Source organism: Colossoma macropomum, unplaced genomic scaffold (genome assembly GCF_904425465.1).
Source record: "Colossoma macropomum unplaced genomic scaffold, Colossoma_macropomum, whole genome shotgun sequence".
In the NCBI taxonomy this organism is placed as follows: Eukaryota; Metazoa; Chordata; class Actinopteri; order Characiformes; family Serrasalmidae; genus Colossoma; species Colossoma macropomum.
This window is the reverse complement of record NW_023495545.1, coordinates 1,249,093-1,264,380: the sequence shown is the minus strand read 5'-3', so window position 1 is coordinate 1,264,380 and position 15,288 is coordinate 1,249,093. Positions and strand designations below refer to the sequence as shown.

The window sequence follows — 15,288 nt, the reverse complement described above, 5'->3', positions numbered from 1 at the left end:
CATTTCATGTAGTAACTTTCTGTGAGGGAGCTTTTAGTGGTGGACGTCTGGTTCCTATCACCACCACTGTGAACAGTTCTGACTCTTAAAAACAAACCAAACTGAACGATTTAATTATGTTGAAATTATGACAATTCGGTGGAGTTCCCCTTTAAGTTAAGACATTGTGTACAGAGATACACTTCTGCACATTTTAATGCACTATTGATGTTTATTTGCTGAATTTAACACAAAATTAACTGTAAAATGTGGCAAAAGTGGCACAATTTGTATTTTACTTTTTCCAATATGTAAAACTCAGCAAATAAACTGAATTTTTCTGGTATAAATTCGCCGAAAGATGCCAAATTCAGGTTCCCTGTATGGGACGTACCGACTTACTTTCACGTAGAAAATCAGCGTGTCGTTTGACCAGGTCTGTCTTTGCATATGACTGTACTTACATGAATGTAAGTGATTGTTTTGTAGGTTTCACACTCACATGTCGGGGTTGTAGGTGTTATATTTGAATAGTTTTGGACTGAAATGGTCTAAAAAGGGGCTTCTGAGCCCACCCTCACCCCGCCCCTATTGTGAGTATGAAATGGTACAACCCTGTATCTCCAGAGAGCACTGTTGCCTAGCGATGGTGCAGTATATGCTAGAACACATGCAGAACTCTAAGTGACTCGACATTTTCTCTCCGTCCAGTCGTGAGGGGATGAGCGTTTGTCCGAACACGCACCACTAAACACACCACTGGGCGCAGTCATGGCTTCACTTACTACTCGGCGATCGCGCTTTCAGTCAATATGTGCATGTTTAGTCTTGCTGAATCGTAGTTGTTGAGTCATTATCTTGTTGAATCATCTGTCCGGGTCAGTTCAGCCCAGTGCAGTTCAACACTCTCCTGTCATGAAGCACAAATATGTTTTAAGTTATAACCCACTGTTATCACAACCGGTAACTGAAGCCTGTAATTATGTCAGTTTAATTTAAATTAAAGGGCCCATATCATACATTTTTCTCGTACTTTACCCCCCACGTTGAGGTCCGCTGTAATATTTTGTAAACTTTTATCTACCAAAAATAGTCGTAATCCATTTATGCTTTTTTACCATGACTGTTTTCCAGCCACTCTATAACTTAGAAACAAACAAGCTTTTTTTGCTGCCGTGCCTTTAAGACTGATATATGTAAATGAGCCCTATTCTGATTGGCTGCCCTCATTCAAAAGGCAGTCAGGGCTGAAACACAGCGTGAGTGGGCAGGGCTAACCTGCTGTAGGCTGATATAGGTGGATATGTATATGTTTAGGCACCCCAATCAAATGTCATGTTTTGTTTAAGTGAAAGTAAGTACACATCGTCTACAGGAGACACAGTTCTGCGCTTTTTAATAGACCGTTAATGTTTGTTTATTTGCTTTAACATACTGGGGGAAAAAAAAACACAAAATATGGCCTGTGCAAGAGTTAAGGCACATTTTGTGAAGAACCTGCATTAACTTCTAGAAGCAATTCTTGCCTGAAAGCAAAGTGATTTTTATTCACAAGCTCCCCGGACAAAAATTTAGTCCCCACCTTAAACACACAATTTTTGTCCAGGGAGCTTGTATTCCAAATTCTAGGCTACTGATTGGCTGTCTGAATGACGTTCCATGTGCCGTATGTTACTAACGTCAGTGCTTCTTGATTAATTTCTGTTTTAAGCCGCACCTGCTCTGGGTTTGTAATTGAAAAGAAAGTAGAGTTTCAGGAATCGGTATCAAATCATACCCAGCCCTCATTGTACCCACAGGACAAAAACGAGCCCCTTTGGTGCTTCACCTCAGTGATACTGTCCTTGTTTTTCTTTTGCAGTCGTAGCCTGGGCCGCTTCCAGTGCTCCACGTCGGCATATGACCACGCCCAGTTCAACGCCCACCTGACCAGCGGCGTGGTGGGCGCCTACAACCCCTACCTTCACGGGGCGTCTCTGAAGGTGCCGGGTCTGGAGGGTGGGTACCAAGGCGCCGGCGGTGCAGGGGCGGTGGGCTACGGCAGCCCTTCGGCTCTGCAGCAGGCCCTGCTGTCCCCGACCCCTCTGGAGTACCGCACAGCGGCACAGCAGCAGCACGTCACCCCCATCCTGCAGGGCTTGCTGTCGCCACGCCACTCTCTGACAGGCCACGCCGACCCCCGTCTGCCCCCACAGGACCTGGCCGCTCTCCTGAAGCGCCAGAACCCCCGCCCGGCCCCGTCCCCTTCCCCGTCACAGGCCCCGCCTGCCCCGGGCCAGGCCCCGCCCCCTGCCGCCCCCACCCCGCAGGACTACAGCGAGATGCTGCTGCTTCGGCAGCTGGCGCCGGCCTCCGAGGCCCTCGAGGCTCAGGCTCCGCCCCAGGCGCAGCACTACCACCATCACCACCACCACCACCTGCTGCAGATCCGCACCGAGTGCCCGCCCGCGCCCGCCCTGCCGCACTCCGAGAGCATGGAGGAGGACGACGACGTCCCACACTTCCACGACGGCCTGCTGGCCAAGGCGCCTGCGCCCGGACCCTGTGCCGACGGACACGAGCTGCTGGCTCCGCCCCGTGGGGAAACGCCCCCTTACTCCTCCCCCACGCACAGACACGCCTACATGCGGGGCGCGACGGCACAGAGAGGTGGAGTGGAGTGGAGTGGCTAAATTGAACAGATAGGAATGAGCGACATTCCTGTTTGTTCAGTGTACAATTGGGTTATTCTCACGAATGTGACAAACGCTGGAACTTGAAAATATGACAATGACTGAATATATAAACAGATTCCTGGTTGAGTAATTCAGAATGAAACCTGAACAGTTTAATTAAAAATAATTTGGATTTTTGAATTAATTTTTAGTACAAAAAAGTTTTAACTCTTCCTTTCATAAACTGTAAACTGTTGTTGGACTAAGTACTTAATATTAAAACCTATGTATTTTACAAAATATAGTATTTTGCAGGCTTATCTTATTACCGTAACACATACCGAGTCATAGAGGTTGTAATTTTGTACTTTGTTGTACTTTGTTGTTTTGTTTCCCTAGAGTTTATAAGGAGAACATTGCAGTAAAGAGATTCAACACATGCTGAGCGCCAGTTGATCTATTACGTTATATGAATGGTGTTTATCTGTGTGATGGTTGACACTCAAATACTTATGGCTCTTTCGTGAGAATGACCCAAACGTTTTGTGCACATTATTAATAATATATCTGGGCTGTCAAATGCGATACATTTTTAAAGCCACAACTTTTTTAAATTCAGCTCTTCTGCCCAATTAATAATCTTTCTAAAGTGAAAAATATGCACTAAGATCTAGAAGATCAGGAAAACTCAGATGCGAATGGGGGTATGCTGACCAGAAAGGCAAAGCAAAACCCCCACATGACTGTAATTCAGGCCAAAGCTCAGCTGCAGTGCTCTGTATGTTTCTCTGGTAGAATTTGTGATTTGCATTTTTGTTCAAATACAGCTTTTTAATGTCTTGTAAAGCAAAACTGAGCTGGACAGTCTCACTGAAAAACTGTGGATATATTAACCAGCAGCAAATTAACAAAAGCAAACTGTCAAAAGCTTCAATAAAATGCTTTTTAAATTGAGAAAGTCTTTCTTCAGGCTTAAATTTAAGCTAATAAGTACGATCAATTGCAATCAACTACCCAAGATGATTTAAAAAATCATTATTAATTAATGTAATCATTTGACAGCCCTTATATTAGCTTATTTAGGCTAGTTAATAGTTAAAAACACTCACACACTTAAGCACTGTTACTGAAAGAGCTTACACACCATCACATGTTGACACTGAATCCATCATTCTTTCATGATCGTCGCAGCCGTGACGCAGATATTTCTTGTTAAATGTCATTTACAAACAGAAAACCAGCAAAATGAACACAGGAATTAATAACTCTATATTTACCTACCGCTGCATTTACCAGTAACTCTATATTTACCAGTACTTACCTCACTTTTTTCTCGTCATTCTCCTTTAAATTTTTTTCCTCCTCTCTCTCTGTCTGTCTCTTTCTCTTGCGCTTTCTTTCTCTCTCTGTGTCTCTCTCTCTGTATCCCTATCTGTCTCTCTGTGTCTCTCTCTCTCTGCATCCCTCTCTCTCTCTCTGTAGCTGGTGGAGATGTAGACTGTAGGGTGTTGGTTATGGAGGGAGATCCTAACGGAGCTGGTTACGGCTCTCGTCCTGCGCAGGGCGACTCCTATCGGCACCGCGGCTCGCTGCAGCGCCACCACACCATCCAGACCGCTGACGACGCTTATGTACGTCCGTCTGTCCGTTGCTTACATAGTCTTCTTGGTGGAGTAAGTTCAGGAGGAGTTCAGTTAACAGAAATGTATCGGTTCATGTCGAATGTGAGTTTAATTTCAGCTCATTACCGGAAGCAGAATTGAATTAACTGAATTTTTAAAAATATTTATTTGCTTGTATCTATTATTAAAATTGAACAGCTTAAATGTCGCAGTATAATTCTGCAAATTAGGTTGCGTTTCCATCAGCTCTGTATAAATACATGATCTTTCTGAAGTCTAAAACTCTTTAAAAAATATGCAACCAAGATCTAAAAGATCTAGAAAGCTCTCAGATGGAAGTGCTCATATGCTGACCGGTAAGGCAAAGCAAAACCCCCACATGACAGCAAAGAACCTGCAGGACGGTTCAGCTGACACAGGAGTGGCGGTGCACTCTTCTGATATGCACAAGGAAGAGTCATCAGAAGGAAACCTTACAAAAGTCAACGTCTGAAGTTTGTAAAACATCATGTAGATAAGCCAGAGGATTTCTGGAAAGTGCTGTGGACTGATGAAGTAAAAATGACACTCTTTGGTCACAGTTACCAAAGGTGTATTTGGTGGAAAAAGCAGCATCTGATGACAGGAACACCGTGCTGACTGAGCGTGAGGGTGGATCTAATATACTTTGAAGGTCTGAGGCAGGAAACTGTATGCGTGACCGTTCAACGGACCGATCGATTTTGTTCGATTTGCAGGACCAGGCGGACCCAATGTCTGGAATGAGCTTATTGGATGGGAAGGCATTAAGCTCTGCCCGCATGTCGGATATCCTCAGCCAAACGTCTCTAACAGGAAGCCAGCAGCTGCGTCAGAGGGAGGAGTCGGGTACGTAAACCCTGATGATCATCTCTTATTTATCGGCGATTTTCTGAAATTAAAGGACTTAAAACACTTGATTCTTAGACGCATCGCGATTCTCTCTCGAAAGATTCTGAATCGATTCGATAATTATCACTGCTGTTTATATAGACTCCGCCTTTCCCCTACAGTAAAATAAACTCACGCACACTCATGCATGATGAAGTAGGAAACTGGCTTAAAGAGGGAAGGAAAATGCAGAATCTACTAATGTAGACAACGTTACAGTCACACACTTCGTATATATGAAGTATTAGGCCGTAAAACATTGTAAACATGGCCCTACATAAGAACACATCTTAGAAGATGCTAACTGGCCAACCCGGCGCCTCAGAGTTAGGCTTTAGAAATGTTTACTGAAAGATTAAAGCTGTTGCATATGAAGTAAAAAATATGCTGGTTCAGATCAGTAAAATTTGGCAATATAACACTAATAATAATAATATAGGTGTAAACTGTATATAGTACATGGTTTCCTACAGGCACGTTGAGTGGACGTATTTGTAGTCACTTACAAAACGAGTTACTCAGTATTGAAATGTACTCAGTATTATATTAATTCATTATTTTAAAAATAGATAACGTTAAAAAAGCATCTCTGTCTAATTTGTACATTATAGTACCAATAAAAACACAATGTAAATCATATGAATTGAAAAATGAGTTGAGTTGCATTGAGAATAGTCTGTAGTCCTGTTGGCCCCCCATGAATTGGGATAAAATCCTGAGGTAACACAGTTTTAGTCTGTGGGCGGAGCCTTATTTTAGCCACACCCCTGCATTTTATAGCAGGAAGCGAGGCTGCATCCCTGTCTCTCATGGCCACATGGTGAGCAGTTAGATCCCATTGTTTTAAAGTAAATATGTCCCAAAATCTGGAAATCAGTGTGGAACATTAAGAATTGTCACATTTTCTGTAATTAAGCACTTTTTTTAGTGTTTTAATGAAAAAAATTTTCATGCGACTGAAAATATTATGTGAGTCCAGCTGTTCAAAGCTGTGTTTAATAGTCACGTACTCAAAAATGAGTGTTTTTGACCGAAACACTCACTACTGAAACATTTGATAACGTTTCGGTAGTGTTATAATTATTTTGAAATGTTCAATCATTTGTTGTAATAAAGTAAACATAATTAAGATATCGGGTCACTCAGATCAAAGGAGTTTTAGTCTGAAGTCCCAAGTTCAGATAAAAGTCCCAAATGTGTTTTAAAGCCTGATGTTGAACCAGTTCTGTTAAGGTGATCTCTGCTTTTGTTTATATGTAATTTAATAGTGTAGTGCAGAAATAAGTGTAGAATAGTAGTAAGTCATTGTCGGATTAGGGATTAAGTTCAGCTTTAGAGGTTACGTTTTAGCTCTTTTCAGCTCTAATAATAATAATAATAATACCTGTCTGTTTGTTGACAGTGTGTGATGTGGAGGGAGAGCTGCATTCGGCTGCCTGTTACCCCTCCTCCTGTACCAGCGACATGCTGCTAACCTACAAACCCCAGGACCTTCAGTACAGCATGGAGCAGGCCGGGGTCTAAATACACAGGTAACCGCGTACAGTTCAGGTATCGAGGCAGCTCTGTTGCTGACGTTAAATGAAAGCGAATAGTTTAGCACTATGTAAAATGTATTGTAGTGTAAACCATATTGGTCCATTCCTAATTGGGCAGTTCACGCAATTAAAACAGCAGCTGGTGATTCCAAATGAAGTCTGATTTCTCTCGGTTGTCTTGGTGTTCATGCATTCAGGTTTCATAAACCATGATCAAAGGCAACTGCGGTCATTGTATTTATGTAAGAGTACGGTTGTGTGCAAAAATGTGTGCACCCCGGTCAAATTCCACGTTTTGGTTGATTTTCTCAGTGGAAATAAGTAAAAGGGGAACCGATTTTTCACACTTTCTACATAATTAAATGGTAAAGTCGTTCAGAGCGGTTTGGTGCGAAACGCTCCGTTCTAGAAAAACTTGCCTGGTCAGAACTGTTGTGGTGGTGATGGGAACCAGACGTCCGAAGATTTTAACGCCTCTCTTAACCCCCTCTAAAAGTTCTTACACAAAATGGCTATGAATGCACTGCCTGACGCCTGAGACATTGCTTGATGATAGTGTATGATAAAGTTTTGGCCTGAAACGTCTTGTTAAACCGTTTATTTTTATCCCTTCATGACGGAGGGGTACCTGCAGGGCGCGGTAAGGCAAGGTAGTCCTGAAAGAAAACGTTTTTTTTTTTTTTTTTTTCCCCAATTTTCCACTGTTTTCCCATCATCAACATTCCATGTAAACTCAGGGAGACTCGTGTAGGTTCACTGGTGGTTCTGGACAGTAAATAAAATGGCTATATTTGTGTCATATAGTATCGTCATGGCTTCAACTTAGAAAATCAACAGAGCATGTCATTTGACCAGTGGTGCCCTGTTCTGCGTATGACTGCATATAGTGAACAGGTCTCAGCTGTTGTGTTTAGATAAGCTGGAATTTTGATTGGCAGTGTCAAAAATGTAATTTCGAATGTCACAGCTATTTTATTTATTTATTTATTTATTTATTTAATAATAATATTTCAGTAATGTCAGTATATGTAAGCAGGCATTTTGGGGTGGGCCACAAGCTTATGTACTGCATTAAACTACGTATATACAAATACTTCTGATTAAAATATGGACGATGTACGATATTTGGACGAATGCTTTAAGCAGTCAATCAGTTTATACTTTAGTTAAGCAGTAGAACACAGAGGGAGTGTGTTATCGCGAAATAACCTCACGGCTGTGATTTGGTCGCCGTAGATCATCACAGCCGTGATGTTATTGGCGATAACACACTCCTCAAGTGTTCTATTGCTTTAATACAACAGTTAAATAAATAAAGTAATAAATTAATAAACTGGGCCGTGAACGCGGCGTTTAATATGTTTTAATGTTCGACAGTTCCTTCACCAAATTATAGTTCCTTAACGAGCAGCTTGTTGCTACGTCAGAGTAACGAGCTCCGCCCACTCGCTGCACAGCCGGCAGTTCGTTCTCCAGCTCCTTACACTAAATTCCCAAACTGTCATCATCACTGAGCAGCTTTTCAGTCGGCAGCTGTGACAGAAGAACACAAACAACCTGGAATCAGCCAGAAATGAACCCAATACCATTCGCCAAACGTGTAGTCTGATCTTCAGAGTCTGACCAAATCAGACTGAGCCATAAAACTGCCGCAATATCAGGTTCAGCTCAGTTTTGTCAGTTTTTGCCAGATCAGTATTAATGTTGTTTTGTTCCAGCCAGTCTGTAAAGCATCTTACAGCCCATTTAGTTTGGTGAATGGTATTCGAATGGTATTGTTTATAACAGGTCTAATATACATGTATTACAATGTTTTATCAGTACTGAATGTGAACGTGTTTATAACAGGTCTAATATACATGTATTACAATGTTTTATCAGTACTGAATGTGAACGTGTTTATAATAGGTCTAATAAACATGTATTACAATGTTTTATCAGTACTGAATGTGAACGTGTTTGTAACAGGTCTAATATACATGTATTACAATGTTTTATCAGTACTGAAATGTGAACGTGTTTATAACAGGTCTAATATACGTGTATTACAATGTTTTATCAGTACTGAAATGTGAACGTGTTTATAACAGGTCTAATATACGTGTATTACAATGTTTTATCAGTACTGAAATGTGAACGTGTTTATAACAGGTCTAATATATGTGTATTACAGTGTATATTAGTAACGTTTTTCTCTCGCTCTGTGTGTTTCAGGGGTTCGCGCAGTGTACAAAGCTCCATATCCGTCTCCTGTGTTCAGCTGCGTCATGCCAAAATGCCATCGTCTGTCTATAGGGGGCGCTGTGGGTCCTGTAGTCGTGTCCAGCAGCCGGGATGGAGGGATGGGGGAGGGGAGGGGAGGGGGGGTGCTGTATTGAAGAGTCTGGGGAGGGAGGGTCCCTACAGATTCCGAAAAGAAGAGTCACTTTGGTTGCGTTTTTATTTTTTTTATTTTTAATTTTTATCGCTCTTCCGTTTGATTGGACAAATAGGGCGCCAGGCCCCGCCCCTTCATCATCCACCACTCCTCCCTCTGCCCTGACAAAACCCTCCCTCTCCTCTTTCACCTTCCTTGTTTTACCCCACCCCTCTCTCGCTGTCTCTCTGTTGGGTAAATGTTGCTGTAGCAACGCGTATCGCGCCTCAAAGTACAAGGCAAACACGGTCTTACGTGAACACACACACACAGACACACACACACACACACACTCACACACACACACACACAGACATATTTATCGAACGCAGAGTTTCACGTCAGCCACAAACCCAAAGTATTTCACGTTAAAAAGCCTGTGCTGCCCCGCCCCCCTCTCCTAATCCCGCCCCCTCATACACGCCCCCTCACACACACCCCTGCCGCCGTGCTGCAGTGGATCATTCCGGATGGGGCTGTAATGCAGCCCAGTGGGGCCCTCTCTCAGACCCACCCATTCCACCAGCCCGGGAGGGGTGTTCGTATTTCTATTTTATTTTTATTTTTACTTTTATTTTTATTTTTAATTTTTTCGGACAGGCTCTTGCAATCGCACAGGACGACCAGCTCTCATCTTTTTTTGTTTTATTTTTTTTGTCTCTCTCACTCTCTCTCTCTCTCTCTCTCTCTTTCTCTCTCTCTCTCTTATTTTTTTTAAATGCATTTTTATGGCTAATGTTCATGTAGGAAATTATGATCATTATTATTATTATTGTTATCCTTGTTTTCTGTAAAAGAAGTTTTATGGTTATAAAAATTATAATGATGATTATTAATATTATTATTATTATTAAAAGAAGAAAAACAGTTCTGTGTTGCAAAAAAATGGCAAAAAAAACAAGAAAAAAACAGCGTTTTGGGTTTTTTTCTTTCGATCACTGCACTTTCCGTTTAAGTGGTTTCGTTTTGTTTATTTGTTTTTTTTCTTGTTTTGGCTTTGCTTTCGCAGCTTCAGTTGCCTCCACCTTTCCTTAGATCAGCCCTCTTCATTCCATCTCTCTCTCTCACTCTCTCTCTCTCTCTCTCTCACGCGCCTCATCACCCTCTCCCCGCGTGGCCGACAGTGTGGTGCGCCGTGGCTCGTTTAAAGACGTTTCTCTCTCTTCTGTACAGTGACGCCATGTATAGATTGCCAAACGCTGTTTCTGTATCAAAGCTTTCTTTCTTTTTTTTATTATTATTATTATTATTAATTTCTTTTTTTGGCGATGTCGGGAGGCTATTTTTATATATTGTTTTATTATGTGTATTTTTTTGAACGTCTCTGATGTTTTTTCTCTACAAATGTAATTTTTTTTGTGTTGCTTTTCTTTTCATTTTCTTTTCATTTTCTTTTTTTTTTTAGCCAAAAGAGGAGACGACGACGGGAGAGAGACACTCTTTTTGATTTTGATTGTTTTCTTATCATTTTAATACAGAAGCAGAGTGTAATTATTATTATTATAATTATTATTATTGTTATTATTAGTATTGTTACGATTAGTATTTTTGTCGCTTTTAAATCATTTCACTTCTGTCGTGTCGTCACGGTCACTGTTGTTCACGTCTGGACTTGTTTGAGAGAAAGAAGGAGATGCTAATTGACCCGTTGTCCACGTTTGGAGTCCAGAACTTCAGATCTTCCCCGTCCGGCGTTCACATTCGTACCCTAAACCTCAGAGACAGACTGTTCAAAAGAGAAGCTGAGCTGAAATGCTAACGTTGCTAAGATTGAAAGAAAACAGATTAGCGTTATTATAAAGATATAGTGCTAACTAGTGGCCGCTAGCTTACGTTCAGAGTTAGCCACGTTAACCAATCGTTCACACTGTTCAAAAGAGTGGCTGAGCTAAAATGCTAATGTTGCTAAGATCGAAAGGAGCTAAAATGCTAATGTTGCTAAGATCGAAAGGAGCTAAAATGCTAATTTTGCTAAGCGTGAAAGAAAACAGATAGCATTTTTGTAAAGATATGCATTCAGAGTTAGCCACGTTAATACATTTGCATCTTAGACCTTAAAAACTCTTTCAAAGAGTGTTTGAGCCTAAAATGCTAATGTTGCTAAGAGTGAAATAAAGCAGTGTCAATAAAAAGATACAGTGCTAACTAGTGGCTGCTAGCTTGCATTCAGAGTTAGCTGTGTTAACAGAGTGTTTACATTTGCACCCTTAAACTGAAAGATACTGTTTAAAAGAGAGGCTAAACTTAAATGCTAATGTTGCTAAGAGAGAAAGAAAACAGATTAGCTTTTATTGAAAAGATGTAGTGCTAACTAGCGGCTGCTAGCTTGCATTCAGAGTTAGCCGTGTTAACGGAGCGTTTACGTTTGCTTCTTAGACCTTAAAAACTCTGTAAAAGAATGGTTAGCTCTTTTAACAGTGTTAGCATTTGCACCCTTAAAGACGCTGTTTAAAAGAGGAATTGAGCTAAAATGCTAATGTTGCTAAGACTGAAAGAAAACCGATTAGCTTTATTGAAAAGATGTAGTGCTAACCAGCGTCCACCAGCGTATACTCACAGTTAGCCATGTTATCAGAGCATTTACATTTACCTCTTAACCCCTGAGGGGAGACACCTCAGAGAAGTGTGTCAGAACATGCTAATGTTGCTAAAAGTCAAAGAAATGAGCTAAAATGCTAACATGGCTAAAGATGAAAGAACAGACTTTACATTTGCATCCGTAACTGTAAAAGTCAGACATCTTAAAGAAGTTGCCAAGCTAAGAATGCTAATGTTGCTAAATGTGAAGGAAAATGAAAACAGCTATTAGTTAGCATCACTGAAAGGATGCCATGCTAACTGGTGGACACTAGCTTGTATTCACTGTTAGCCACATGAACAGGGCGTTTGCGGCTTGACCCTTAAAGGAGTTGAGCAGGCAAAAATGCTAATGTGGCTAACAGTGAATCATAGCAAATAAGACAGCATGCTAACTTACGGCTCCTAGCATATATTGACAGTTAGCCATGTTAACAGAGGGTGTAGAATTGCTTGCTAACCCTTAAAACCCTAAAGGAGTAGTTGAGGTAAAATGCTAATGTGGCAAATGGTGAGTGATAGCAAATAGCCACACATTAGCATTATTAAAAAGACAGCATGCTAACTAGCGGCTACTGTCTTGTGTTTGCAGTTAGCCTTCTTAACAGAGGATTTACGCTGTGTCTGAAACTTTTAAAGGACTAGTTGAGCTAAAACCGCTAATATTGCTGTGTGTGAAAACAAAAGCTAATAGCCATTGATTAGTATTATATTAGTACTATATTAAATAATTAGTGGCTATTAGCATATGTTCATGGCTAACAGGTTAACTATGCTAAATGTTTACCATTCCTTCGTAACCCTGAAGGGCAGAACGTTTGAGGTAAAAATGCTAACATAGCTAACAGTGAGTCAAGCTGTGAATCAGCATTATGGAAATGAGTTGATGCTAACGGGTGGCTATAAGCACATATTCACGTTTAGACATGCTAACAGGAGAGTTCAGCTAAAAATACCCATGAATTAGCATTATTATGAAGAGAGATCATGCTAACTAGCAACGTTAGCATGTTTTCTCAGGCTTTTCCTTTAATCTCTCGGCTCTGAAAGACTCAAACGGCCCTTGGTCAGCGGAAAGTGGACAGTACGGTCAGTTTAGTGTCAGTCAAACCTGCGGAATTAGTTTAACTTTTAACGATGTCGTTTAGCCCAAAGAGGTATTTGTCCAAAGCGATTTGTTTTAGCGATATTAGCTTTTTGCAGTTCAGATACAACAAACTGAGTTATTCATGCTCCGCCCACGATTGTGTTCTTTCTTAGCAACTGTTGCTAGGTTGAACAAGCTTTACGGGCAGTTTTTGTTTAGATTCGCTAAATAACAACGAGTTTTCAGTTTAAAGTGCTACGTCAGTGACCTGGACAGAGTTAGCCTAACATGCTAACGTTAGCACAGTTACGAATTTTTAAAAAAATTACGTTCGGTTTATCGTAACAGTGTGACCTTATATTTACATACATTTGTGCAAATGTGGGCGGAGCCTGGATAGAACAGTGTAAAGTGTCGAGCTGATTAGCAACAAGTGAAGTGCACTAGTGCGCACTACAGAGCGTACAAGGTGAGATTAGGGACGAGACCCTTCATTGATGGAGTTAAAATCACCAGGTTGTGGTCTAGAGTGCATTTCTCTGTGCGCGGCTTTGTGTTTGAGGCGTCGACTCGCGTCGTCCCACCGAGCCCCAGGTGCATGCTGGGCTTTCTCTGGCCCCTCTTTGATGAAGGCTGCGTCCTCGTTGTCCCATCTTTCATCCTGTCCTCCTCTTCCCTTCCTCCTCCTCTTCCGTTTTCCCTTCTACTTTCATTTTGTCCTTCTTGTTTTTATTTTTGTTTTTTTGTTTGTTTTTGTTTTGGAGTACAAAAAATACTAAAGTGAAACAACAATGGTTAAAAAAAGAATTCCAAACAAACTGAGATGAATAATAAATATATATAAATAAAGAAATAATGCAAAAGGATTCAAAGAACGGTGTCGTCTTCAGTTCTTCACAGCTGAGATTGTTCTGCAGTGCCGGTTCTGCTCCTGGGCCTGCTGGATGGATGATGAAGTTCCACTGCAGGAAGTTTCTCAGTACTTTAAGGATGTCAGGCAAACCTCAAGTCAAGTCCCGAGTCAGTACGAGCAAGCCTCAAGTCGAGTCCTAAATAGTTCAGGCAAGGTTGAGTCTTGAGTAAGTATGAGCAAGCCTCAAGTCGAGTCCTGAGTAGTGCACTGAGGTCAAGTTCTGAGTAGTGCACCGAGGTCAAGTTCTGAGTCAGTATGAGCAAGCCTCAAGTCGAGTCCTGAGTAGTGCACCCAGGTCAAGTTCCGAGACAGTACAAGCAAGCCTTGAGTCCTGAGTGATGCAGGCAAGGTCAAGTCCCAAGTCAGTACGAGCAAGCCTCAAGTTGAGTCCTAAATAGTTCAGGCAAGGTCGAGTCTTGAGTCAGTACGAGCAAGCCTTAAGTCAAGTCCTGAGTAGTGGACCGAGGTAAAGTTCTGAGTCAGTATGAGCAAGCCTCAAGTCGAGTCCTGAGTAGTGCACCGAGGTAAAGTTCTGAGACAGTACGAGCAAGCCTCGAGTCCTGAGTGATTCAGGCAAGGTCAAGTCCCAAGTCAGTACAAGCAAGCCTCAAGTCGAGTCCTAAATAGTTCAGGCAAAGTCGAGTCTTGAGTCAGTACGAGCAAGCCTCAAGTCGAGTCCTGAGTAGTGGACCGAGGTAAAGTTCTGAGACAGTACGAGCAAGCCTCAAGACATGTCCTGAGTCAGTACAGGCAAGTCGTAAGTCTAGAGTTAGTACAGACAAGGTCGAGTCCCAAATTCAGAACAGTACAGGCAAGTCTTGAGTCCTGAATCAGAACAGGCGAGTCTCAAGTTGAGTCAGTACGTGCAAGGTCAAGTCTTGAGTCTGAACAGACAAGCCTTAAGTCAGGTCCTAAATCAGCACACGCATGCCTCAAGTCAAGTCCAGAGTCAGTACAGACAAGCTTCTGGTCGTGTCCTGAATGAGTGCAGGCAAGTCTCATGTCCTGAGTCAAACCAGACAAGTCTCAAGTCGAGCCCTGAGTCAGTACGGGCAAGATAGACTCAAAACTCAAGCTTCAAGTTGAGTCATGAGTCACTTCGGCCAGTTCTCAAGTCGAGCCCTGAGTCAGTACGGGCAAGCCTCAAATTGAGTCCTGAGTTAGTCTGGGCAAGCCTCGATTTGAGTTACAAGTCTGTGCGGACAAGCCTCAGGTCGAGTCCTGAGTTAGTCCAGGCAAGCCTTAAGTTGAGTCCTGAGACAGAATGGGCAACCCTCATGTCAAATCTTGAGTCAGTACAGGCAAGTCTCGAGTCAAATGCTCCATCAGTACGGGCAGGGTTGAGGCCCAAGTAGGCAAGCCTCAAGTCGAGTCCCAAGTCAGTCTTGGCAGGCCTCAAGTCGAGTCCCAAGTCAGTCTGGGCAAGCCTCAAGTCGAGTCCTGAATTAGTACAAGAAAGTCTCAAGTTGAGTCCCAATTTCACACAAAACAATGAAAAGAAAAGGATGTGTTCCATTAGAGCATCGCAGAAAAAAGCGCTGATTGGTTAGCATTACTACTGATCTACTGAGTGCTGATTGGCTGTCATTACTG

At 41.9% G+C, this 15,288-nt stretch overlaps 1 protein-coding gene across 1 annotated transcript in view; it reads left to right on the top strand.

Moving 5' to 3' along the window:
• The window catches only part of sik3 (SIK family kinase 3), a 78,754-nt gene extending 64,707 nt beyond the window's left edge, over window positions 1-14,047 (top strand). The window contains exons 21-25 of the mRNA XM_036562881.1: window positions 1,841-2,628; window positions 4,116-4,264; window positions 4,993-5,122; window positions 6,567-6,696; window positions 8,917-14,047. Coding sequence (XP_036418774.1) covers window positions 1,841-2,628; window positions 4,116-4,264; window positions 4,993-5,122; window positions 6,567-6,688 — 1,189 coding nt within the window. The 3' untranslated portion in view covers window positions 6,689-6,696; window positions 8,917-14,047. The remainder of the gene's footprint in view (window positions 1-1,840; window positions 2,629-4,115; window positions 4,265-4,992; window positions 5,123-6,566; window positions 6,697-8,916) is intronic.
• The last annotated feature ends 1,241 nt before the right edge of the window (window positions 14,048-15,288 follow it).